General features: G+C 42.2%; 1 protein-coding gene and 1 long non-coding RNA gene across 3 annotated transcripts in view; one reads left to right on the plus strand and one right to left on the minus strand.

The window, feature by feature from the left end:
• Window positions 1-27,139, plus strand: part of LOC112546529 (uncharacterized) — a 118,011-nt gene that overhangs the window by 66,018 nt on the left and 24,854 nt on the right. The window lies entirely within an intron of this gene.
• The window catches only part of SHISAL1 (shisa like 1), a 294,094-nt gene continuing 282,840 nt past the window's right edge, over window positions 15,886-27,139 (minus strand). For both annotated transcript variants that reach the window (XM_006127738.5, XM_075899734.2), the window contains one exon: window positions 15,886-21,624. In XM_006127738.5, the coding sequence (XP_006127800.3) occupies window position 21,624 (1 nt within the window). In that variant the 3' untranslated portion in view covers window positions 15,886-21,623. The remainder of the gene's footprint in view (window positions 21,625-27,139) is intronic.

Consider the following 27,139-nt stretch of genomic DNA (forward strand, 5'->3'; position numbering starts at 1 on the left):
CTTGCATGAGGGAATTGTGAATCAATGCCATGCCACTGTTAGAGAACCTATGCAAGTGGGCATAAACGCTGACACCAGCCTACACCCTAATACTTCATCATGGCTCCTGTCGCAGACAACTTTTTTGATGCAGCCTCTTCACGGTATTTCACACACAAACTTCAGTCTGACGATCCTTCTGCTGGGGCCAGATCGTTTTGATCCCCTTAATTTTATCTGCACTTAAAAAAAAATTGGAAACAGTAAATCAGTAAGCAAAGGTAGTGTAAGCTTACTGAATTCTACAGCTGAAAAATGAGGTGGCTTCATCAAATCTTGTCCATTGGTTATTTATCATAATAAAAATATCACCAGGGTGAACAAATAATTTAAGACCAGCTTCTTTCTATTATATCACAAGCTCATAATGATATTTCAGCTTTAATTTCACAGTATGCCTTTATCTCTGATTTGTGCATTTCAGTTTAGAGGAAAAAATCTTTCCGATAGGGTTTATTATTTCCTGAGGTTTATTAATGGGATGAGCATACTTCATTAATCACTAGAAAGAAAAGCAAGTCTTTCGTTGTTGCTTTTGCATCTGATAGTCCTCTTTTTCTTGTAAGATGTCTTGATGGTGATATCAGTAATTTTCCATTTGCTTATTTAAACCATGGCCCTCTCACTTGGGCATTGCTGTGAGAACTAATTAATGTTTCATTTATTAAGTTCTGTTTGGTAATAAAGGGGAACTTTCACAGTGGGCATGGAGGTTATAGCAACAATAATACAGGTTGAACCTCTCTAGGCCAGCATCCTCAGGACCTGACCAGTACCGATCCAGAGAATTTGCTGAACCATGAGAGGTCAGTATTGTCTGGCAGCATTACCAATACTTCCACTGCTTACTGGTCTCTTAGAAAACATTTAGGGGTAAAATAGAGCTAACTAACAGCACAGAACACTGGAAGCCAGAACTAGTGGCTGTAAATAAACTTTATGGGACCACAGAAAACTTGGCCACATCCATGATAAAAGGACATCTGGCTAACTAAAATCATGCCAAACCATGGATGTTGTTGGACCAGAAAGTGCCAGACTAGAGATGTTCAACCTGTTTCTTTGGGAACTCTACTGTAGGTCTTGATTCTGTAGTTCTGATGGAGATGTAACTTGATTTGAAGTCAATGTAGAAATTCCCTGCATGAATCCAGGAGAACTGAGATCTAGATAGGAATACAGCAGTCCCCTGGCTTTTGAACCTTTAGTGTTCACATTTCCAATCTTTTCTCCAAACTCATGACAGAGAGAAACTTATTTTTTAATGAAAATACATGCTATTTGTTTCAGGAGGTGGAGTTTTAAGAGAAATTCCCAATATTGGGAGATTCATGGTTAAATAACTGGAGTTGCAATAGTGGCTCTAAAAATCTACAAATTTGCCTATAGAATCTAAGCCAAGGTCTGTGTCACAGTAGTATGTGAGACTGCCTAATGGAAAAATTGTTTGGCTCAAAGTGCTGTCTTAATTTAATGTTATGAGCCGGGTGCAATTCATGCATTAGTGTCCCCCATTAGAATATACTCAATGATACTGGTCTGACTTGGACTTTTTGTTGCTAGTGGTTAGATATGCAGCATGAGTTGGGAACTTCTGCAGTGAGCATTTTATTTTGATTAGAGGGAAGAGGTGAATAATAAGGGGGATTGGGATCCAGTCATGTTGGCGCTGGCTTTTGTTTGCCTTTTTTGATGTAAGCAGGGTCTGAATCACTGCTTCCAATGCAGCCAGCTGGAAGGGCACAGGAATCCTGGGTGTGGTTATGCTCATTCAGTTATTTAGCCCTGTAAGGAATTCAACTGTTATGTAAACACAGTCCTTGCTGGGTTAGGAAGAAATCCTGGGTGTGCTTATGTAAATCCAGTTCAGCCAGTGCTATAGGCCTGATGGATGCTCAGTTGTTAGAATGGTATTTTGCCTGGTGTAACTAATTTGGCTATTGTGAGGTCACAAACCAAGTTACCCCTAAATGTAGGAATTGTGAAATATGATACCAGGGCTTGCAGGAGAAACACTGTCTTTGTAAAGAGTCTTGGATGGACAAGCCTCCCCCTTCCAGACTCAAGTGTATCGGATTTGGGGGGAAAGCAAAGCTCTGGGTGCATGTTGGGTGAAAAGCATCTTCAGTGTGACTGATATTGAGGCTGAGTGTTTGGCTAGACCGCCATATGCAATAGCCATTACACGTGATGCACGTTGTTACTGTATTGGCACCAGCCGGCGTAAGGCTGAGGGCTTTGGCAAGGGAAAGAAACTCACCCGGCTAGAGGAGAGAGGGAACAGCAAACAGAACTGAAAAATCCAGTTGGAAGAGAGCTCGTGGCCATAGTAAGCTGGCTGTGGACTAATCACTGAGGAAGTTTGTGTATTGGGTAGATGCATCAAAGCAGAAATGTGTTGGCCTGGAGCTGGCTTAAAATAGGAGATGACGAAACATGCTGGGGGATGAGAAATTCTTGCAGGGGGAACAAAGGTGTTGGCAGTGGGTTTAGGCATGTAGCTAAATGTGAGCAGCAGGAGAAGGGTAAGGTATCTATAGGAATAGTAAATAGCAGATCAATCTCTACCCCTCAAAACCTTTCAAACTAATTGGCCAAAGCCCTAGAACTTGGAGTTAAATGAGCCAGACAAAGGCTTGATGTGCACTACAAACATAGGTAGGTATAAGTACATTGCTCGGGAAAATTCACCTCGAGCGACATAATTAAATCATGTTGACATAACCTACCATGTAGACAGAGCTATGAGAATGAGAAGGCTTCTCTCAATGACATAGCTACTGACTCTTGGGAATATGGAATAGCTATGCCAGTAGGAGAAGCTGGTGTAGGTAGCATCTTCACTAAGCTTAGAAAAGCCCAGAACTTTGACTGCAACCTTGTAACCACAACTCATCATAGTTACACCAATTCCATTGTATTAAAAGAGAACATAAGGTGGGATGGGCAAATATTGACCAGTGGGCTAGATCCAGTTCACCAGGGTTAGATCCTGGTGGACCCCCAATGCTATATTTACTTGCATGGCCACAGGTACCACGGATTGCAGCTCCAATTGGCAATGGATCATCATAATTCCTGGCCAATGGGAGCTGTGGGAAGTGATGTCCTGGCCCACGCTGTTTCACACTGGCCCCATTGGCTGGGAATGGCAATCCTTGGCCAACAGGAACTGTGATCACTGGTGTCTGCAGCCATGCAGGTACACATAGCCCCAAGCAGGTTGCTGCCACTAACCCTGGTGAGCCGTTGCCATGTTATTGTCCACCTCTAACACAAAATCTACTCAGTCACCAATATATCTGGTTTACATATTTGTGTCTGTTTTTTTCCTTTTGCTATCCCGTGGGTGGGAGCTCACCCATTTTTTAAATCTGGGGGTTCTATATAGTTTTCCAAAAGAGAGGAGGAGATTTAGGGTATGTCTACACAGCAAAGTTATTTCAAAATAACTTTTCTGGTGTCTACACAGCCATTCTGTTATTTAAAAATTAATTTGAAATAGTGGAGGGCTGCTTTCAAAATTGGTAAACCTCATTCCGTTTGCTATTTCGAAATAAGCACCGTGTAGACGCTTATTTCAAAATAGGGGCCTCCAGCCCTTCCCAGGGTGCTCTGCTGTCTGCCCTGGCCACGAGGCATCTTCTGTCCTGATGCCCTGCCGGGACTGGTTCCAACCAGCCTTAAATGAGGTGGGATGGGAATGAGGTGGGTTCCAACCAGCCTTAACAAGCCTTGTGGATAAGGGAGAAACGGTGGATGTCATATACCTAGACTTTAGTAAGGCATTTGATATGGTCTCGCATGATATTCTTATTGATAAAGTAGGCAAATATAACTTAGATAGGGCCACGATAAGGTGGGTGCATAATTGGCTGGATAACCGTAGTCAGAGAGTTGTTGTTAACGGTTCTAAATCCTGCTGGAAAGGGATATAACAAGTGGAGTTCTTCAAGGGTCTGTTTTGGGATCCGTACTGTTCAATATCTTCATCAATGATGTAGATATTGGGATAGAGAGTACGCTTATTAAGTTTGCAGATGATACCAAACTGGGTGGGGTTGCAATTTCTTTGGAGGATAGGGACATAATTCAAAATGACCTTAGCAAGTTAGAGAAATGGTCAGAGGTAAACAGGATGAGGTTTAATAAAGAGAAATGCAAAGTGCTCCACTTAGGAAGGAACAATCAGTTCCATACATACAAGATGGGAAGCGACTGTCTAGGAAGGAGCATGGCGGAAAGGGATCTAGGGGTCATAGTGGACCACAAGTTGAATATGAGTCAACAGTGTGATGCTGTTGCAAAAAAAGCAAATATGATTCTAGGTTGTATCAACAGGTGTGTTGTAAGCAAAACTCGTGAAGTCATTCTGCCGCTCTACTCTGCACTAGTTAGGCCTCAGCTGGAGTACTGTGTCCAGTTCTGGGCGCCACATTTCAAGAAAGATGTGGAGAAATTGGAAAGGGTACAGAGAAGAGCGACAAGAATGATTAAAGGTTTAGAGAACATGACCTATGAAGCCAGGCTTCATGAACTGGGCTTGTTTAGTTTGGAAAAAAGAAGATTAAGGGGGGACATGATAGCGGTTTTCAAATATCTAAAAGGGTGTCACAAGGAGGAAGGAGAAAATTTGTTCCTCTTGGTTTCTGAGGACAGGACAAGGAGTAATGGGCTTAAAGTGCAGCAGGGGAGGTTTAGATTGGACATTAGGAAAAAATTCCTAACTGTCAGGGTGGTCAAATATTGGAATAAATTGCCAAGGGAGGTGGTGGAATCTCCCTCTCTGGAGATATTTAAGAACAGGTTAGATAGACATCTGTCAGGGATGGTGTAGACGGAGCTTGGTCCTGCCTTGAGGGCGGGGGGCTGGACTCGATGACCTCTTGAGGTCCCTTCCAGTCCTATTATTCTATGATTCTATGATAAATGCGATTCAACGTCCACTAAGTGTGGACGTGCTATTTCAAAATAGAAAAACCCTATTTTGAAATGCATTTTGTGTGTAGACACGTTATTTCAAAATAAGCTATTTTGAATTAACTATTTTGAAATAGCTTATTTCGAAATATCCCTTACAGAATAATGGAACTGGAAAGAACCTAGAGAGGTCATCAAGTCTAGTCCTGTGCATTCATGGCAGGATCAAGCACCATCTAGACCAGGGATTCCCAATCTGGGGCACACATACCTCCAGAGGGTACGAGAAGCTTGTCAAGAGGATACGGGGAATATCTGGTAAATAACTAGATTATCGTAATTGAAAAATTCCAAAAGTTGTAGTGTTAGTGAAAAAAGTTGTGGATTCTAGAGTCTAGAATTTATTTCCTTTCATATTGAATAGGGGGTATGGGAAGGTTTACTAAAAGCCAAGGAGGTACAGGGACCGAAAAAGGTCGGGAACCCTTGATCTAGACCATGCTTGACAGTTGTCTGTCCAACCTGCTCTTAAATATCTCCAATGATTGAGATTTCACAACTTCCCTAGGCAACCTCCCTGACAGGAATTTTTTCCTAATGTCTAACCTAAACCTCTCTTTCTGCAGTTTAAGCCTCTGGTTTCTTGTCCTATCATCAGAGGTTAAGAAGAAATTGTTTTTCTGCCTCCTGAAATCTGTTATGTCCCCTCTGTCTTCATTTCCAGACTTAAACAAATCAGTTCTTTCAATCTTGTGTCATAAATTATGTGTTCTAGATCTTGAATCATTTTTGTTGATCTTCTCTGGACCTTCTCCATATCTTTCCTGAAATGTGGCACCTAGAAATGGATACAATGCTCCAGCTGAGGTCTAATCAACACAGAATGGAAGAATTACTTCTTGTATCTTGCTTACAATGCTCTTGTTAATACATCCCAGAATTTTTGCTTTTTTTCCCCAATACTGTCACACTGACTAATATTTAGCTTGTGACCCACTAGGACCCCTTGATCAATTTCTGCACTACTCTTTCCTAAGTAGTCGTTTCCCATTTTGTATGTGTGAAAGTGATTGTTACTTGCTAAGTTGTGTATTTTGCATTTGTCATGTTGAATTTCATCCTAGTTACCTCTGACTATTTCTCCAGTTTGTCTAGATCATTTGAACTACAATCCTATCCTCTGAAGCATGTGGTGTAATCGTCCTTCATAAAAAGGTCACATTGTACCTCTTTGTTGGAGAGACCCCATTTCCTAATGGGGAGCAGCTATTCCAATGCGGGAAGAGAAACCATAACGTGACTCAGTGACAAATCAATTACACAGCTCACAAAGCAAATGACCCACCCATTTGGCTGGGTCATCTAATCCTCAGGCAAGACAATAGGTGGGCAAGCTGCATCAGTAAATGGACCCCCAGAGTCCACAACTGATTGCTGGGCAGTCAAAAAATGTACTGGTCTAATTCCATAACAAAACTCTTTGGACAGAAATGGAAAGAACACAAAGAGATGGCGAGAGGGGATATAATACATTCCAAATACTGAAGCCCAAAAAGCAGTGTTTGCTACCAAGGTTATGAAACAGACAATTTTGCAAAAAACGGGACTTGGTTTGTTTGCAATCAGGCCTTTGAACTGTTATGTTAATCAGTGGTGAACCATTGCGGCCAATTAATGAGCACCGCAGATGTTGGAAAGAAAGTTTTAGTTTTCCCCAACCAAAGAAAGTCATCCTAAGGTAGACTTTGGGCTATAAGGGTATGTCTACACTACAAAGTTAGTTCGAACTAACGGACACTACACTAGTGCTAACTTTAATAGGCGCTACACTAGTGCTCCGCTAGTTCGAATTTGAATCGAACTAGCGGAGCGCTTAGTTCGAACTAGGTAAACCTCATTTTACGAGGATTAAGCCTAGTTCGAACTAGCTAGTTCGAATTAAGGGGTGTGTAGCCCCTTAATTCGAACTAGTGGGAGGCTAGCCCTCCCCAGCTTTCCCTGGTGGCCACTCTGGCCAACACCAGGGAAACTCTATGCCCCCCTCCTGGCCCCGGACCCCTTAAAGGGGCACGGGCTGGCTACGGTGCCCGTGCCAGGTGCAAGCCTGCCAGCACCCAGCTGGCAGACCCTGCACCTGGCACGGCACAGAGCCACCCACCCAATGTCCCCCAGCCCACCCCCTCTTCCCGGGACCAGGCTGGCGGCTCCCGGGAGCTTGCCCTGGACCGCAAGAGGCGGGCACCTTCCTGGGCTAGTGCGGTCATCGTGGACCTCGTCCACGATCTCCGCACTAGGCACAGGAAAGTGGCCGTCTAGGGCAGGAGAGCTGCCAGCCTGGCCACCCAGGAGCAGGTGTGCATGAAAATCAAGGGGGTCCACTGTGACCCCCGACCCTGAGCCCTGAGCTTACAATGGCCGTCCTGGGTCAGACCAAAGGTCCATCTAGCCCAGTAGCCTGTCTGCCGACAGCGGCCAACCCTAGGGACCCTGGAGGGGATGGACCGAAGACAGTGACCAAGCCATTTGTCTCGTGCCATCTATCTCCAGCCTTCCACAAACAGAGGCCAGGGACACCATTTCTACCCCCTGGCTAATAGCACTCCATGGACCCAGCCTCCATGAATTTATCTAAAATCTCTTTAAACTCTGTTCTAGTTCTAGCCTTCACAGCCTCCTGCAGCAAGGAGTTCTGCAGGTTAACTATTTGCTTTGTCAAGAACAACTTTCTCTTACTAGTTTGAAGCCTGCTACCCATTCCTTTCCTTTGGTGTCCTCTAGTCCTTCTTTATGGGAACTCAGGAAGAACTTTTCTGAATGCACCCTCTCCACCCAACCCCTGCTTTTAAAGACCTCTATCCTGTCCCCCCTCCGTCTACTCTTTTCTAAGCTGAAAAGTCCCAGTCTCTGTAGCCTTTCTTCATCTGGGACCTGTTCCCAACCCCTGATCATGTTAGTTGCCCTCCCCTCTCCCAGCCTTTCTCTTCCCCTCTCCCACCTCCTTTTCCCAGTCTCCCCCAGTTTTGTTCAATAAAGACAGAGTCAATGTTGGAAGAAACGTTATCTTTATTTTGTACATCAATAAGAAGGGGGGCTAGGGAAGGGTAAGTGGAAGGAGGTGAGGGAGGAATGGGGTACGAGCCCCCGATGGGGAGGACTGGGCTGGCTCTGCGGGCTTCTGGGGGTGGAAGCTCTCCTGCAGCCCCCCGATTGACCCCTCTCCCCAGATGGCAGCCTGCGGCAAGTGCAGCCGGGCTGATGGCCGAGTGGTGTGATGTGCCCAGGGTGGGTAGTCCGGGAACTCCAAGCCAGAACTTCTTTGCAAGCGGAGCACCCCTTAGAACTGTGTGTCCAGGGTGGGGGTCGGGACCCTTTAAGCGCAGCCCTCGGCTAGCCTGAGACAGCATCTCCATGCTCTAAGTCCTCCTCTTATGCCCTGCCGGCACTGCTTCCGGCCATCCTTAAGCCCTGTTCAGAGTCCACTCAATGTGGACTTGCTAGTTCGAATTAGCAAAACGCTAATTCGAACTAGTTTTTAGTTCTAGACGCGTTAGTTCGAATTAGCTTAGTTCGAATTAACTAATTCGAACTAAGTTAGTTCGAACTAGCGCTGTAGTGTAGACGTACCCTAAGTGACTAGAGGGACAAAAGCTGACAAATACTTTCTTGAGAATCAAACAAATCCCCCAACCTAGGAAGAAATACAGTTTTGAAGGCGTGCGTTTGTTTTAGATCTTGCATGGAAAAAAGAGATGCTTTCAAACCGTTAAGCAATCAATAGTTAAGAATACTAAATAAAAGCTCATTGGAAAGAGACCTGAATAAGAGGCTGCAAATTCAATTGGCAAGTATTCCTAGAAATTACCCAGTTCAGTCTAATCCCGTTGTTCTCAAATGCTGGACCTAAGCCGTTCCCTGGAGGCGCTCGGAGCTGCTGCTTCTCTCTCAATTTTCAAACATTGTCACTGTTTCTAGCTCAGTCTGCGACTCTCCACAGTTTTTGACAAATGTCTCTCTGTGAACAGTGTGGTTATTCTGTGTCTGCCTTTATTGGGTGTTAGAGCAGTGAACACATCTGTGGAGGAATAGCAAACAGAATCCAGTGCTCAGGCTTGCTGATGGGGCCAAGGACAACGGGAGAAGTTGCCAGGGGCCTGGTGATTGTAAAGGGGCCCAGGGCTCTCAGCTATTGCACCAGGCCCTTTAAATCACAAACAGAGTGCCACACGGCACACTCCAGGTGACTCTAAGGGGCGTGGAGGTGGCATGCTCCCGATGGCACTGAGGGCTGGCTGCTCATGGCCCCGCCCCTTCCGTTTAGCCTGGTGTGGCTGTTGGCTCCCCTGGGTGCAAAGAGGGCAACTGACCCAGGGATTGGTGATACAAAAGGGCTCAGAGCTCCCAGCTACCATCCTCTTGCAGCAGTGGTGGCAGCTAGAGCCCTAGGTCCTTCAATTTGTCGCCACCTCCTGCCTGGTGTACTTCAGGCAGCTCCGGGGGCTGGCTTGGGGGGACGCAGTGTGGTCCTGGTGCCACTGAGGGCTGGTGACGCCAGCCCAGCCCCTTCTGGGAACATAGAGCTGGTCTCTCACCCCCTGGCAATGCAAGCTAAAAAACTGAAATTCTGTGTGTGGAGAACGAGAGAGAGAGAGAAATAAGTCTGCATTGGGGAGGTAACTAAACAGCCACATCTATCCTATTAAGGTGAGTTTAATCAAGCCACAGGGGAAGTATAGAATCAGCACTGGGAAGCAAGGAGGACAAGTGCCTGAGAAGAAGTGTGCCACTACCTGAATATCTCTAAGATGTAGTAACGAATTGTCCACAGCTTCTGGTATTGCATCTTCACTGTTTTGAAATGAACTTTTGATAAAAATTTGATTCCCACTGTGTGATGGTTAAAGGCATGGTAAGACTCTTGACATACAATTATTTCCTCCTCTTTAATTTTAAGTTTTTAGTTTATTAACCAATACTATACACGTATAAAATATACTAATCATGAAGAAATTGCACATGATCAGTTAAATTCAACTTTTGTTATGTTTGTAGCATAAAATTGTTGAAATCTGAAAAAACTGAGTTAGAAATGTTGTTTCTTGAGATTTAAACTAAATATTTGTACACCATTCATACTGTAAAGTATGTGTGTGTAAAAATGGAGATTAGAGAGAAATGTAGAATTTTGTTTTTAATTTCCATTTAATGTGCTGACAAAATCCCACAAAAACAATTGATGGATTTGTTTGGTGTGAAACAGACTGTACTTTATTTTTCTTGGAAGTGGATCTGAAAGCTGAAATGCCTTTTATCTCTGCATCTTGCAGTATTTGTGGCTGAACAAACCAATCAGAATAATCATTCCTTTCTAGTGGAAATTAAAAGAAACTCACAATTAAAAAGCCCAACTTTGATGCTTTTGTTTGTTTATGATTTAGGGATAATGACTCGGTAGAAGTAGTTTAGTTTTAACAGTGCAATTAATTAGTGTATTGTTACTGATTCAGAATCTTCACCAGAATGTTTTAAAGAAGCATTACAACAAATTTCATTTGCTCTGCATGCGTAGTGTTTATTTACAATCTCCAATATTGATCACATCATATTGAATGTAAATACTCTTTGGTTTTGCACCATCCAGAAAACACTAGCGTGTGGGAAATATTAAGGCCACAATGCACACGACTGAATTGTCAATAGTAGCGCTCCCTCATTGTCCTAACCATGCAGAATGATATGAAATTGTTATGGTTTAAGTAGGCCAAAAATACATTAATTTACCTGAGAATACACAGCAATACTGCTTACAGTGCAGGCCATCAGTCTTTTTCATTTCCGCTACGTGGGAGGACTACTGTCAGACCATGGCCTTCTCAACTTGGTCCCAGCCGGCCTGTTGCTGAGACTCCACCACCCTGCCCTCACGTGAGGTAAGGGATGCTGGAGGAAAGGGGGTGTCTTGCCCAGCATTTGGGGTGCGAACCAAAATTCTCCACCTTCCTTGTGAGTTGCCTTCCTTTAGTTACCCTTCCAGCTCTGTTTCTCAGGAAATTGGATCCCTTATAGCACAAATGACAGGTGTCCTGTGCAGGCACAGAGGCACCAGCTGCTAGTCAGAAGATTCTCTCTGGAGCATATAAACACAGGCACATGGTGTGCCTAGTATTTAACTGTCCTTACTAGAGATGTTAAAAATTGGTTAATTTAATAGTCGAGTAACCTCATGAATTTGTATAGTTTAGTTGACTATTTTATAGTCTCCAAGGGCAGGGCCAGCAGGCGCTGTAACAGAGGCAGCCGTGCAGGGCGCCAGGCAGGAGCTGTTCCAAGAGGGGAGCCAGTTTAAAAACCAGCCCCCCTTCTTGGCCGGCTTCCCGTCTCCCAGTTCTGCTGTCTCTGATAAAGAGGCAGCAGCATGGGGTGCCAGCAGCTCCTGTCTAAGGGGGCGGTCTAAGCTCCTGGACCTGGCATGAGCCAGAAGTGAGCGAGGGGGTCTGCCCACCTGGCTCCTAATGCACTTTAAATGCAGAGCTGCAGCAGGGGTAGGTTCTGGACTCAGCAGCAGCCAGAATTGAGCCAGGCTGCTCACCATCCTGCAAAAAATTTACTGGCAAGGGTTGGGGAGGGAGGTGAGGGAAATGCATGTAGTCTACAGTATTAACCAATAAGCTTTTGCTTATTGGTTAATCGACTACACTGTTACATCCCTAGTGCCCACCTGAGCTGGGCTTCTGATTCCCTCTTGCTCTACTCTGGTTTTGTCTCCTTGTGCTTTCCCCTCATAAGCCAAGGCAGCAAAGAGTCATAAAGAGACACCATCACCCACTCCTTTGCCGCAGTTTCTGACCTTGTTTCTCCATCCCCATGACTCACTACTGCCCTCTTCTGGGAAGCCTGGACAATGCTCCCCTTCCCGCACCCCCCCCCCCCCGCTTTAGCTGTGGTATGATCATTAGTGTATTAAATATTTTATTGATTCCCATTTTAAGACATTTCATACACTTTAAAATCACTGATGTTGACCATCATTGTGACAGTAAAAATTCTGTTACTTTGCACTATGCTGAAAACACTGGAGTTCAGTTAATTGCAAGGCCACACACTGATGACTTTGAGTGATCAGTAATGATGATCCATCATTTGGCTTTTAAATTCTTCTGTTTTCATAAATGCAAATATACATGTACAACAGATCTGAGGTACAGGGACTAGGGACTGCTTTGTCTTTGTAATGCTTAGCATAATGGGATTTGACAGATCATCCAGGTGCTACTGAGATACAAATAAATTACTAAGATGTAAATGTCAAATATTGACAAATCAGAATTGCTCCTTTTATTTTTGCGATACTGTATACAGTTATGAAAGCTGTAGAAAGGTTCAGTGTTATGTGAAAGAACAGATATAATTACACCAATTCCTCCTATTTTCTTTAAACTACAGCTGTCAGCTTTTCCTACAGTGTGTTGCCTGGTAGATGTATTGCTACAACATAACACATAGCTCATGGCGTTAATATTTATTTTTATACTATATTCTAAAACTCTTGTATAGTGTTATAAGTGTACAATGCTTTATGGAGATAAGGCACATTCAATACCTCAAGGAGAATGCAGGCTAAACTAGACAAGGGATGCCAGGTAGGGCAAAGGCTTGGGAGGAACAAGAAAGGGGAACTGCTTCTATTGGTGTTGAAAGGCATGAAACTCACTATCTCCTCACGTTAGAATCCAATGTTACAGTGAAGTCTTAGGCAAGCACTTGGTAAAGCAGCAAATATAAGCTCTTAGGGAGCGGTCTTTTGGGGTGGGTTTTTGGGAGGAAGGTTTGTTTTTCTGAAGAGCTGGATCTGTTTCCTGGCAGCGATGGGTCAGCTGTAGTCGTTGTCCACGGATTCTGCTGCCTATTGTTAAGTTGCCTGTTTGTTTGTTTGTTTTTTGTGGGGGGGGGCAGAGGAAGGGAGAAGATAAAATGCAACCTAACATATAAACTGAAAAGAACCATCATTAATGAAACTTGACATCTAGGGCAAGAGGACATTGGATGCTGTCAGGCAGACAGCTGGCACACTAGTAAGAAGCATCTCTGACCCTTAGAGGCTGTATGATGAGAGAGCTGCCTCCTTTTACTCAAAATGGCTCCTTCTGCAGTCTGCTGAGCTGGCCCTGCCTGTGTTAGTTGCTCTCTGTGGCATGCCTTGCTAGGGATTGAATGGGTGGGCATGTTTTACTTTTGCCTGTATTGAGGGAAACTGTCACATTCGGGATGTTGCCAAGAAATGGAGCCAATGTCTCTGCTGGTTTAATTTAATTTCATTGGCTTCCTCCTTGTGATGCAGAGCTTATCCCCTGCTGGTCAACTGCTTTGAATGTTCATGCCATTAAATATTTTTGGAGACTTTTGAGTTGATTCCCATGACTTCCTCTTCGTGGGCACTATTAAAACCACAGCACTGACTTGGAGTGGCAAGTAAAAATCCTGGAATTTTTTCCATTCTCAGGAACAGATTGTCCATTTTGAGGGGTAGAGAGCAAGCAGGACACAAATGGTCTTGCTGCGATCCTATACACACTGGCTACGTCTAGACTGGCATGATTTTCCGGAAATGCTTTTAACAGAAAAGTTTTCCGTTAAAAGCATTTTCGGAGAAGAGCGTCCAGATTGGCACGGACGCTTTTCCGCAAAAGCACTTTTTGCGGAAAAGTGTCCGTGCCAATCTAGACGCGCTTTTGCGCAAAAAAGCCCCGATCACCATTTTTGCGATTGGGGCTTTTTTGCGCAAAACAAATCTCAGCTGTCTACACTGGCCCTTTTGTGCAAAAGGGATTTTTGCCCAAATGGGAGCAGCATAGTATTTCCGCACTGACAGTAGGAAGTCAGTGCTTTTGCCAAAATTCAAGCGGCCAGTGTAGACAGCTGGCAAGTTTTTTCTGGAAAAGCAGCTGATTTTCCGGAAAAACTGGCCAGTCTAGACACAGCCACTATCTACAAGATCTAGAGGCAACTGTAGTCGCTGCCTTCCCAGCAGCACAGGGACTGCTCCTTTTCTTCATTTTTTGAAATTCACAACACCCCAAAATGGGTAGGAAGGGCACAGATTCTTAGCACTTGCCTCATTTTGGATGCAGTGATGAATTTGGGGTTGAGTGTATTTTCAGAGGCTCCTGCTCAAAGCTATGCTTGATAGATGATATCTAATACTCAATAACTATAATACCATAGTGTGTGTTTAGTCTAAGAAGGGTAAATGCTGAGCATCGAATGGTGCCCACTTCCCTAGAGATGGGGCTTCCCTTTAAGTAGGTGCAGCCCCATGAGCAGGGCCGGCTCACATTTTGGCACCTGGGGAGCTCAATGACACCCCCATGCCCCCTCACTTGGGCCAAAACTTTGAAAGGTCTCTTGTGCCCTCCTTCCTCCAGCACAGCACTCCACCATCTCTGTGCATCTAGTGCAGAGAGAATACATGTGCACCAGCAGCACACAATTTTCTACACTCTGGGTCCTAGTGCCACCCTTCACCCCCCACAGTCTGGCACCTGAGGCAGCCGCCTCAGTTCACCTCATGGTAGGGCCAGCCCTGCCCACGAGAGTGTCTGTGAATCTTGTGAGTACATGCAAACCTGCAAAAGACTGTGTTGGCTACCATATTATGGTGAAATCTTGGGTTTCCATATCTGGGTGACGCCTGTGTTTTGAGGAATTTGTGTTGTGATGTGAAAATCTTGTTTTCATGTGAGACGGTTGAGAGAGCTTTTTCTCTCTTTGGGAATGCTGCTCCTAAGCCCCCGGGTAGGCTGAAACCCACCATTCAGGCAAAGCTTGAGTGCCTATCTGAAGTGTGGACAATGGCTGTTTTGGTGTGTAGCAACTTTCAAGGTTTCAAAATTTTAGTTTCATTCTAGTGCAGACATTTTGCAAAAGGGAATCCTGTCAAATGTCTGTTTTCAGATCAAAGCCTCATTCTTCTTGATCTGAAAAGCTTTTTTGGATCCCATCCATCCATCTTAAACAAAAGACAGAATTATGTAGCACTTTAAAGACTAACAAGATGGTTTATTAGGTGATGAGCTTTCGTGGGCCAGACCCACTTCCTCAGATCAATATGTGGAAGAAAATTGGCACAACCGTATACACCAAAGAGATACAATCAAAAAAATGAACGCATGTGAAATTGACAAATCAAATTTTAGAAAGCTCATCACCTAATAAACCATCTTGATAGTCTTTAAAGTGCTACATAGTCTGGTCTAGCTGAAACAAAAGACAGAACTAACACGGCTGCATCTCTATCACTATCCATCCATCTTGTCTGACTCTCACTGTGTAGCTTAATGGATAAGACAGTCGCAAGGGATGTCTGAGTCAGGGCAACCTAGGATGAAAATTTCTGCTCTGGATCAGGTGGAGCAGAGCCTGGGCCATTCCCCATATCCCAGGAAGGATGTTTCTGCAAAATGTTGAGGCTTTGAGATTTCATCAAATATGTTCTTACCAACTCTGTATGCAGCGTAGTTGTAGCTGTATTGGTGCCAGGATATTAGAGAGACAACACAGGCAATGTAATTACTTTTATTGGACCAACTTCTCTTTGGTGAAAGACAAAGCTTTTGAGCCATAAAGCTTTTCTTTCTCCAGAACGACCTCAGACAGTTTTTTGGGAAAATCTCAAATCAGCTCTAGTACTGCCTATGTGGACCACTGACCTCATCCAGTGTGGCAATGCCCATGTCTCTGTGGGGAAAGAATGGCTTTAAAGCAGCCTTACACCTGAATTTCCTTTTTTCTTTCGCTAATGTTGATAGCACTGGTTTTTATACATTACAGATGAATGACATACATGGGATTTGACTACATATGGGAAAGGAAGATTTTTTTAAAATAAATCTCCAGGCTGGGCTGGAAATAAAAACCTTCCAAGCTACTATAGACTGTTTGCAAACATTACAGCAAATTTTATTACAGGGATTATTTTACATTACACTCACTTATTAAACCCTAAGACACCTTTATAAAAACTACTGTATAGAAAGACAAAAGCAGTGCAATAGCAGTGTCAAACACGCTTTTGTGTCTTCCTGCCTATCGTTTCAGAAGGAGCACATGGCTCATTATATGAATCCAGAGTATATAACAAACAATAAGACAGGAGTAGATCCAAAACTAGATTAGTAAATTATGGGACACTCACACATATTGAATTTCAACATCCATTGGCAGGTAATTGATGATATTTTCAATGTTTCAACAAAAACGAGGAAAACACTGTAACCCTAAAATTTGACTGTAGACTACTCAAATGTGGTGGTGTAGTGTCTATTACTGTTAGCATTGTACTATTGTGAAAAAAATTGGAGGTTTATAAAATAGGGTTTGCAAGGCTTATAAAGCAGTTACTCTGGGTAATTATTTTTGAGTTATTCTGACCTCCGTGCATCAGCTAGGTTGTTGAATAGAACTGAATAATTGTCTTCAAAATCTGTTTGAAGTGTACTTTTAATATGCCACTTACTTAACCTCATAATTTTCTTTATATGGAGACACTTCAAAAATTACAGCCATGGTAAAAACTTAATTATTTAGAACAGCCACTACAGTAAATGTAAGTACACTTTTGAGATCAACAGGCCAAACTGTTGGACTCCTATTTCTTTAGTGAAATCAGTACCAAGTATAAAGGATGAATAAATGTGACACAATGCCTTCACTTCTTTTTAACCAATTTCCTTTGTCCTATTTTATACAATAGTATTTACTTATTAGGAAGTCAGACACACATCATTTTAATAAAACATAAAACGACTGAGAATTTGTAACACAAGTTAGAGATAAGGAATAAAGCTGCAGAGTATGAACAACTTAATACACATTAAAAAGGACAAAAGTCCCTTTTCAACGGGTTAGGATGAGACTAATGACTTTCATAATAAGGTGATTGTGTCCCATGTTAGTACATAGGAAAAGACATAAACAAAAGACTTTTTTTGTTTACAAATAGCCAGCACTTTTTTGATCTGATCCTTATAGTGCTGAGTGAATCAAGCTTTTAAGGTAAAAGCAAATATAGAATTTGGTGTAATTTATTTACTTTTTGCTGTAATCATTCTACACAAGCAAAATGTAGAAAATTGTTTAAGTACAGCCTTATTTAATGGCTGATGTGGTGTCTACTTAATAATTGCTTTCTGAAAACTTCAGATGGAGATGATGTGTGAGGGTAAATTTACTTTTATACCAAGTGGCTTTTGTTTTGTTAAAGGCCCAACTAATATTAGTTTTAATCAAGATCCAATGTTCAAGAACAATATATAGGATATATTTTTAACTGACAATAAATGAACAGTTGCTCCTGTGTTTTGATGGATTTATCCACACATGTAGGTAATATGGAAAATTTAGCCAGTGAGTATCTACCTAATATCAATCTGTTCTGTATAGAGATTTAAAAAAGCACACCAATTACAATGTATACATGTACTAGAAAGAAAGCATAAAACTGCTCATTGATAACACACAATTCCCAAGGGGAAAAAACCTTTACAAAATACAGTAAGTCACACAAACCAGTATCTAATACAAATTTCTTCATGAACACACGCTTTTTACAAAGATCTCTATGGTGGCAATAACTTCACAATAAAAATAGGCAATTTTTAAACACTTAAGAGTTTGCTTTTCTTGTTTTTGAAGGAGACTATGTATGGGAAATAATTTTGTTGATTATAAAGTTGAGTTGCAGAAAATATTCCATTATTTTAATGGATGATATTTTCTGTGGCACTGATTCTTACAATGATGTACATCTGGAGTTATTCCAGTGAAGTCAATAGAGTTATAATTCATGTGAAATTAAGCTCAAAATCAGAATGTAGCCCAGATAATCTATTTTCTGTTATGCAGAGTTAAAATCAGTCAGCTGAAGTTTGGAAATAGCTATTGGTATCTGACCCATCATTTTAGTATTATTAAAGTTGAGACCAAAATGGACAAAACTCCAGACCTTAATTTTCAAGGGACACCAGCAATCTTCTAAGGCTCGCTCACTCTTAAGTCCATTTGCCAGCTTTTGTGGGTTTTTTACCATCACATTCTTCTGTTCTTAGGTGTCTTCACTGTCTCACTCTCATTGGAGCATGAAAGAGCTACACAAATTAAAGGGCAAATTGACTATACAAGAGAAACAGAAACTGACTCCACATGAAAGGCCTGGCCAAAACTAAAAAGTTAGGTTGACCTCACTATGTCACTCAGGGGTCTGAAAAAATCCACACCTCTGAGCAATGTAGTTAAGCTGTCCTAACCCACAATGTAGACAATGCTAGGTCCACAGAAGAATTTTTCCCTCACTTAGCTACTGCCTCTCAGGAAAGGAGTTTAAGGGTACGTCTAGACTACCGCGTTTTGTCGACGGAAGTTTTGTCGACAGATGCTGTCGACAAAACTTCCGTCGACAATTTGCGTCCAGACACATGGAGTTCTGTCGACAAAGCAAGCCGCTTTGTCGACAGAACTCCGTAGTCTGGATGCAGTGTTACAGGCAATAACACCTTCTGTCGACAGAGTTCTGTCGACAGAAAGTGTTATGCCTCGTAAAATGAGGTATACCAGCGTCAACAAAACCGCGGAGTTCTGTCGACGTTATGTCGACAGAACTCCGCGGTAGTGTAGACGCTGGTATTGTTTTGTCGACAAAAGTCCACTTTTGTCGACAAAACTAGGTAGTCTAGACACACCCTAACTCTTGCTGATGGGAGAACCGCTCCTGTCGGCACAGGCAGTCTCTGTTCTGAAGCACTACAGCAGCACAGCTGCTATGCAGGAGTAGCATTTCAAGTTTAGAGAAGCCCAAAGGGCAGTCCAATCTGTCAAGTAAACAAACTGGAAAAAACAGCAAAATAACTTTTCTCCAATCTTTCATTTATAGTAAGCACAAATGCCACCTGCAGTAATACAGTAGATAGAAGTCAAACTGCTCTGTAATTTTTTAAGTTGACTTAAGTCTGACATGACATCCTTAATTCAGCCTGTTGTGCCGAGGGTAGGCATCCATGAGCAGAGTGAGCTAATCTAAGAACCTGTAATTCTCAGGCTAGCAGGTCTGATCTTTGGAACTGGTAGGCGCCTCCATTGCTCTTCCTGTTTGGGAACGATTTGTTACAAACTTCTGTAGATTTGATCCAGTGGTCACTTGCATGTTTGTGTCAGCTCCATAAGCAGTGGCAACGCTGTGTTACTGCTGTGATGGTAGGGAGGGGAATAAGTAGCAAAGAACTTGTGCAAGGACACTGTGTGGGATAGATATAAGCTCAGGGGGGGTCTTTGCAAGGAAAGACAGATAGGAAAAAATAGGCATGTTGCCCACAGAGAAATGGCCAGGAACAGTGTTCCTTCTGGCTCCATAATTTTCCTGGCCCTTACTAACAAGTTGGGAATGTGGAGTCCATCTCACTGTGTGCGTGTTCTCCCTCTGTTCCAGGCAAACACAGCAGAAAGTACTGTTTTTGCAAAAATCCCCAATGCTGTATTTGTTCCAGTATCTGAAAACTATCTCTAGTATCCCTTTGATGGAGCTCTCTAATTGTCCCAGTTTCAACTAAAGTGCTTTGAATGGTGCTGCTACATTCTTTTGAAATGCTGTTTTTAGGAAACTAAAAGCTCCGTGACTTAAAGCGAATTAAAAATTTTTTAAACCTTGACTCCCTTTACTTGGAGTGCTACGTTTCCCACCATGTACGATATCCTAATGGGTTGAGTATGGCTCTACAAATGGAATCGTGCAGGGAAGAGAGGGGCAGCCGAGTACCATTCAGAGGCATGCTGTGTGGAGCAGGAGCACGTCTAGTGCCTGGAAGGATGCTGATGGGGGAAGCATGTTTCCTGTGTCCCTTGTATGCCTTTTGATTAGATACAGTATTCCCTTCCCCGAGTCAGGCTTTGCATGACTGGTTAGTGTGCAAAGAGGTGAGACATGGGCATGCCCCCATCCTACTCAGGCAGGCCTTCTTTGAGAACTGGACTGGCTGGCTTCTGGTTTCTAGCATGGCCTTTCTGTGCCTTTGCCCTATCTAATGGGCCATCATACTTTAGCTCAAAGTGTCCAGTGATAATGGAGCCATTAATAGTTCAGTATTAAAAAGATGAATGCCCCCCAACTCAGAGATGCTTTAGCAGAAGACTGCAAGTCACTCGGCAGATGTGGAAAGTGTTCCTGACATTTGAGGCACTCAGATCCTTTGGTGTTGATCAAATTAACATGCTGAATTAGTTTGGCACTGCTGTGGCTGTGTTGAGTACTGTGATTAGAGGGATTCCTCTGTTTGGTAGTCACCAGGTGCTCTGTATAAAACCAAGTCGTGCTGCATGACTTAATGCCACAAGAATGGTGGATATCATACAAGAGGGGCCTAACCGTGGCTCACGAACCACATGCAGTAATTTATTTTTTTTATACAGTGGGTGCCACTTGCAAGGCTCTCCCTCTCCTGCTCTTTACCTAACTGTGAGGGAGGAGCTTAGAGCTCCTGCCCTGTGGTGCTAAGGCTCGGGGCTTCTACCCTGCAGGAGGGGGAATCTCCTCAGTAAATATTGCTGCAGTTTGTCTTTCTCCATAGACACAGAGAAGCTGAAGCCCTGAGGCCTGGCATGTATGTCCAGCTCTTGAACTTCAGAAAATTGTGTATAGTGAGGAGGCCAGTAAGTTTAGTCCCCCCTGATATAAAATATGTCTTCAAGTTAAATCCCTACCATTAAATCCGTACCATAAAATATAATCAGACTATTGCAATATATGGTGACTGAGTAGCCCATTGCTGTTCTGGCTTGCAAAGCAATCCTCCCATTCTTCATGGAAATAATGACACTAATCAATTTGCTGAATAACTGTCACCTGGAGGGAATTGGATTATTGCAGTGTAAAACATAGGGGTAGTGGTATTATTGCTATTTTAAGCTGAGGGATATTCCTTATTTCCTATAAGGTTGAGGAAGTGGGGAGTGTATGTTGTCTTAAAAAAATTTTGTACCCTCTTCTGGAGGGCACGTTCAGTTGAGGCCACTTTTTTGTTGTGCTCAAGGAATTTGTCATGCCAGTCTCATTGCTGCGACATGAGCCGAATTGGGGAATGAAATGACTACTACTCTGCACTTTGTTTGAGGAGTCCCTTTTTCATTGTAAGGGGCAGTGTTGAGGGAACAGTGACTGGAAATGGCCGCATCTATGCTTATTGTGACAATGTTCACCAGAGAACTTTGGAAAAAACTCACATTCATTATTCTGACACAGATTAGGCTCAAATGGCAATTGATGGATAGGGAGGCAAAGAAAGTTGATCTGCCAAAGGTTTCTCTTGGTGTCCTTGTCCCCCTTGGCATGGATCTTACAAGAGCAACTTGCACTTTGCTGTCTTGAGCTTTCCATTATATGAAGTCTCCTTTGAACATAACAATCTTGACCTAGAAGGAAAATATTGCTTACAGACAGTTTGCTGAACTCTTGTCAACATTGTTTTTGTACGTTGGTAAGAGGTGATTCTTGTCAGATGTCTTGACCAAGTATCCATCTTGCAGTGTCATCTTGGCTTGTCATTCTCTCAGATAGTTCGCTCTCTAAAGCTGCTCACTGCATTCTAAACTTACCTCTCCCATCCTGAGGCACATCATTATAGTTTTCTGAAAAACATACAAATGTTTGCTTATAAGTGTCAGGAAGACAATGTCTGTGTAACTGTGAATTTTTATTAGCTCATCTTTTAAAAACCATCCCTTTTTAAGTAGAGTTGAGCAAATAATTTTAGTTTGGTGGCTAAAAAATCTGGGGCAGGGGTATTTTGTTTTGAACCAAAACTAAAATGAAAATCTGACGATGAAATTTAAAGCTGAGTCAAAATGACATTTTCAAAACTATTTGTGATTAGCTCAGGTGCCCTAGAAATAAACTGTTCAATAAATTTACTACTTGCAAATACTTAAGCATATGCTTAACCCCTACATTTAAGTAGCCCTATTGGTGACAGTTTGACTAGTTTAAGCTGTGCAAGAGCATGTTTGATTGGAATCTAAAACAAAGAATAGTTTCCTTTCCAGATTTATCCTACTCCATTGCCCTTCCAATTGCCAGATGCCAATTTTCAATGCTGATTTGCCCACGAACATGGCAGGGGGACAGTGGCCACCTTTAACCAACATGACATTTGTCTTGAAAAAGAACGAAAAACATGTAGAGTGAATTACTAGCAGGGTGAATTAAAAAAAATCAATTTTAAGTGGTAAAATTTGGTAGCAAATGTTAAAGAACATCAAATCTCATGACTGGAGGAACTCAGTGGCCAGCAAATCAGGAACCAGGGTTTGAAGCTGTAAACTAGCTTTTGACTGCGGTATCCTCTTCTGTAGATGCAGAGAGAACATTTTCTTCACTTCAGTTTACTAAACTAGTTCAGTTCAAAGAATACTTCATTTAAACTTAAGAAATCAATTGGGAATTGCAAAAGCAGGAAAGCTTGAGCTCTTCTCCCAGTGTGTGAGATAAAAGCTTAGGTGTAAAAGCATGAGATCCATTAGATTTAAAATCTTACCATGATACTGATATAAATAATCCAGTTTAGTTTACTAACTATGGATAATACTGCTTTAAAACACTTGACTTTTAAATGCTAAACATATTTTGATAAACGTTTTTCTTTGTCCAGAACACTTAGGGTAGGTTTATTTAGTTTTTAAAAAGTAAAATGTTGTTTTGGACTTGGATGTCAATTCAAACGTAGCTCAACACAGATCATAAGTACAAGATTTGCCATCTAGTAAGTAGAAAAGACAGAATGCTGCATTTATAAATAATAAAAATGTAAAACGAATGTAAATCAAGCTATAGAATTGATTAAATATGTGTATAGATGCATAGTTATCTCCCAGTTTAGCTAAAAGATGCACCAAACTTGTGTAAAGGTTCTATTTTACTTGTGAATCCATGTTTTAATAGTTACTAACCAATGAGGCCTACATAGCTGGATAGACCAGTAGTGAGTGTGCCAATACCAGAGATGATGGGGTGTCCGGGGTGTCCAGGTTTATGGATCTTGGGAAGCAGATAGAAAAATGCTACCAAGCATTTATAAACCTCAACTACCCACTCGGAGAAATAAAAAAGCAAATTGAAAGAGCCAAACGAATACCTAGAAACCATCTACTACAAGACAGACCCAAGAAAACCAACAATAGAACACCACTTGTCATCACCTACAGCTCCCAACTCAAACCTGTCCAACACATTATCAATACATTACAGCCTATACTGGAACAGGACACTAAACTCCAAGAAGCTCTGGAAGACAGACCCATAGTCTCCTATAGACAGCCACCTAACCTCAAGATGATTCTTACCAACAACCACAGAACATACCACACTAATTCCAACCCTGGTACTTTCCCTTGCAACAAACCCCGTTGCCAGCTTTGTCCACATATTCACTCTGCTGACACCATTATTGGGCTTAACCAAGTGAGTTATAAGATCAAGAATACATATTCCTGCACATCCAGAAATATAATCTATGCTATCATGTGCCGAAAGTGTCCGTCTGCTATGTACATTGGACAAACGTCACAAACACTTCGCCAAAGAATCAATGCCCACAAAACAGACATTAGACAGGATCACAAAGAAAAAACAGTTTCTTGCCATTTCAACCAGAAAGGACACTGTCTTAATGACCTAATCACATGCATCCTACTTCAGAAGACTTTCAAATCTGCACTTGAAAGGGAATCCTCTGAACTGGCATTCATGCTAAAATTTGACACTCTCCGCAGGGGGCTGAACAAAGACCCCAACTACCTTACCCATTACAAAGATAGCTTCCCCAATTATCACCTCTTATACCATTAACTCACAGACATCTACCCTTCCCCACCTCTAATATCATTAACTCACAGGCATTCACCTTCCTTCCCCCCCTCCTCCCCGCATCCCCGTTTTGTTCTTAAATGTGATTTGTCCTTTTCATATGTGTTCATTTTTTTAATTGTATCCTTTGGTATATATGGTTGTGACTATTTTCTTCCACTATTTGATCTGAGGAAGTGGGTCTTGCCCACGAAAGCTCATCATCTAATAAACCATCTTGTTAGTCTTTAAAGTGCTACATAGTCCTGTATTTTGTTTCATACTATATCTATGCGAGGTGTTATCAAGTATACTGCTGTTGCAAATGACTATGGGCCTGATCCTGAGAGATGCCGAGTGCTTGCAAATAGGGATGTAATAGTGTATCCAGTTAAACAATTAACCGATAAGCACTTCCCTATGTTTGTTCTAAATCTATGCCTATTAAGTTTATGGGGTGACCCCTGCTTCTTGTGTTATGGGAATGGGTAAGTAATGTTTACTTTCTCCACACCAGTCATTTTACAGACTTCTATCATATCGCCTCTTACTGATCTCTTTTCTAAGATGAACAGTTCCAGTCTTTTCAATCTCTTCTCATGTGGAAGCTGTTCCATACCCCAATCATTTTTGTTGCATTTCTCAGTACTTTGTCTAATTCTCTGATAGCTTCTTTGTGATGGGGTAACAAGAGCTGTGTGCAGTATCCAATGTGTGGGCACATCATGGATTCTACAGTGGCATTACATTTTTTCTCTTATTAGCTATCCTTTTTCTAATGGTTAATAATGTTCTGTTAGCTTTCTGGAGCACATTGAGCAAATGTTTTCATAGAGCTAGCCATGATGACTCCAAGATCTTTCTTGAGTGGTAACAGCTCATTTAATCTCAACTATGCATACAAAATGATGGGGCTTGTTTCCCAATGGACATCATTTTGCATTTATCAGCATTGAACTTCATGGGCCATTTTATTGTCCAGTCACCCAGTTTTGCAAAATCCCCCACTAACTCATTGCAGTCAGTTTTGGATTTCCCAAATTATTTATGGATCTGTTGAACAGCACTGGTCCCAGTACAGATCCTTGGGGAGACCCTGCTACTTCTCTCTCTCTCTCTCTCTCTCTCTCTCTCTCTCTCTCTCTCTCTCTCTCTCTCTCTCTCTCTCAACTGTAAAAATGAACCATTTAATTTCTTCCCTTTGTTTTTCTCTCTCTTAACTACACACAGATCCGCAAGAAGACCTTCCCTCTTATCCCACGACTATTTCTTTTGTTTGAGACTTTGGTGAGACATGTTGTCAAAGACTCGATGAAATTCTATGTGCATTATATATTCAGTGGATCATCCTCAACATGCTTGTTTACCACCTCAAAAATCTGATAGGTGAAGCATGATTTCTTTTTCCAGCGCTGTTCTGATTCTTCTCCAACATCATGTTCATCTACATTTCTCATAATTCCATTCTTTACTATAGTTTCCACCAATTATTGGTACTGAAGTTAGGTTTGCTGGTCTATAACTGCCAGGATCACCGCTGGAGCCTTTTTAAAAAATTGGTGTTACATTAGGTGTCTTGCAGTGATTAGATACATTGGTCAGTGGTGCCAATAGCCTCTGCAGGTTCCTGAAAGGGGCAGTGCCAAAGATGGAGGGGCTAAGGGCTGGGGAGAAGGTGCACTGCTCTCTAGGCAGTGCTGAAGGCCAGCTGCACTCAGCCCCCTTTGAATCACTAGGCCCCGGGGCAGCTGTCCCCTTTATTCCTGCCCAACTCCCCTGTTGGCAGACCTGACATTTGTTGATTTAAGCAATAGGTTATATTCCACAGTTGTTAGTTCTACAATTTCAGATTTGAGTTCCTCTGAATTCTTGAGTTAATACCACCATCTGGCCCTGGTGACTTAGTTCTGTTTTATTTGTCAGTTAGGCTGTGTCCAGACTCAGGGGTTTTTTCGAAAAAAGTAGCCTTTTTTCGAAAAAACTTCCCCTGCGTCCAGACTCAAGCCGCGTTCTTTCGAAATTAATTCGAAAGAACGCGGCTTTTCTTTCGATGGCGGTAAACCTCAATTTACGAGGAAGAACGCCTTCTTTCGAAAGTTCCTCTTTCGAAAGAAGGCGTTCTTCAATGTAAATAGGGCTTCTTCGAAAGAGAGCATCCAGACTCACTGGATGCTTTCTTTCGAAAAAGCAAGCCGCTTTTTCGAAATTTCTCCGTGCAGTCTAGACGCTCTCTTTCGAAAGAGGCTCTTTCGAAAGATGCTTTCGAAAGAGCCTCTTTCGAAAGAAGCCTGCAGTCTAGACATAGCCTTAGTTCCAACACCTCTTCTACTGACATCTCAGTTGGGGACAGTTCCCCAGATTCATTATATAAAAAGAACAGCTCAGGTGTGGGAATCTGCATCCCTTCCTCTGCAGTGAAGATCAATGCACAATGCACATCCCTTCCTCTGCAGTGGTTTTGGCTTCCTCGAGTGCTCCTTTAACTCCTCAGTCTCCCTTGGTCCTACTGACTGTTTGGCAGGTTTCCTGCTTCTGATGTACTTTGAAAAAGTGCTGCTGAGTTTTTCTGGCTGTATTGTTAGTTGTTCTTCAAATTATTTTTTGGCCTAATTAATTATATTTTTACATTTGGTTTTCCTGAGTTGATGCTCATTTTCCTCACTAGGATTTTTGAAAAGATGGGTTTTTTTCCCCTCTAACTTCCTATTTTACTCTGTTTTATTGTTGGTGGCATTTTTTCTGGTCCTTTTGGAGTATGTGTGTGAGTGTGTTTGTTCCTTCCTTTTTGAAGATACATGCCACAGTGGTTGGTTTCTCTGCTATTTCTCCATTATGAGGCGGTTAAAGTTAACTACATTATGATCTTAGTTTCTGATTGGGTTAGTTAATTCACCTCTTGGACCACTCCTGTGCACCATTTAGGCAATTCTTCAGTGAACCCTTTTTCCTTGTGGGTTCCAGGACTAACTGTTCTGAAAAGCAGTCCTTCAATAGTGTCTAGAAAATTTCATCCCTGCATCAAAATGGAAAGAGTTGAAATCCTACATTGCTATTGGATTTTCTATTTCTCCCCCACCCCCTCTCAGCCAATGAGCTAATCTCCTGGATCATTTCACAATCATAGTCTACATCATTGTGAGGAGGAAGGCAGTAAATTCTTACTGCTATATTTCTTTAATCAGTATTTTAAAAAATATTGTGGGTATTCACATGTCTATTTGCAAACTTAATATTATTGTAATTTAGGTTTTTTGGGATATATTTTCCAAACTCTCCAAAAAAGAGAGGGAGTAGGAATGTATT

Source organism: Pelodiscus sinensis, chromosome 1 (genome assembly GCF_052426305.1).
Source record: "Pelodiscus sinensis isolate ZL-2025 chromosome 1, ASM5242630v1, whole genome shotgun sequence".
Classification (NCBI taxonomy): Eukaryota; Metazoa; Chordata; order Testudines; family Trionychidae; genus Pelodiscus; species Pelodiscus sinensis.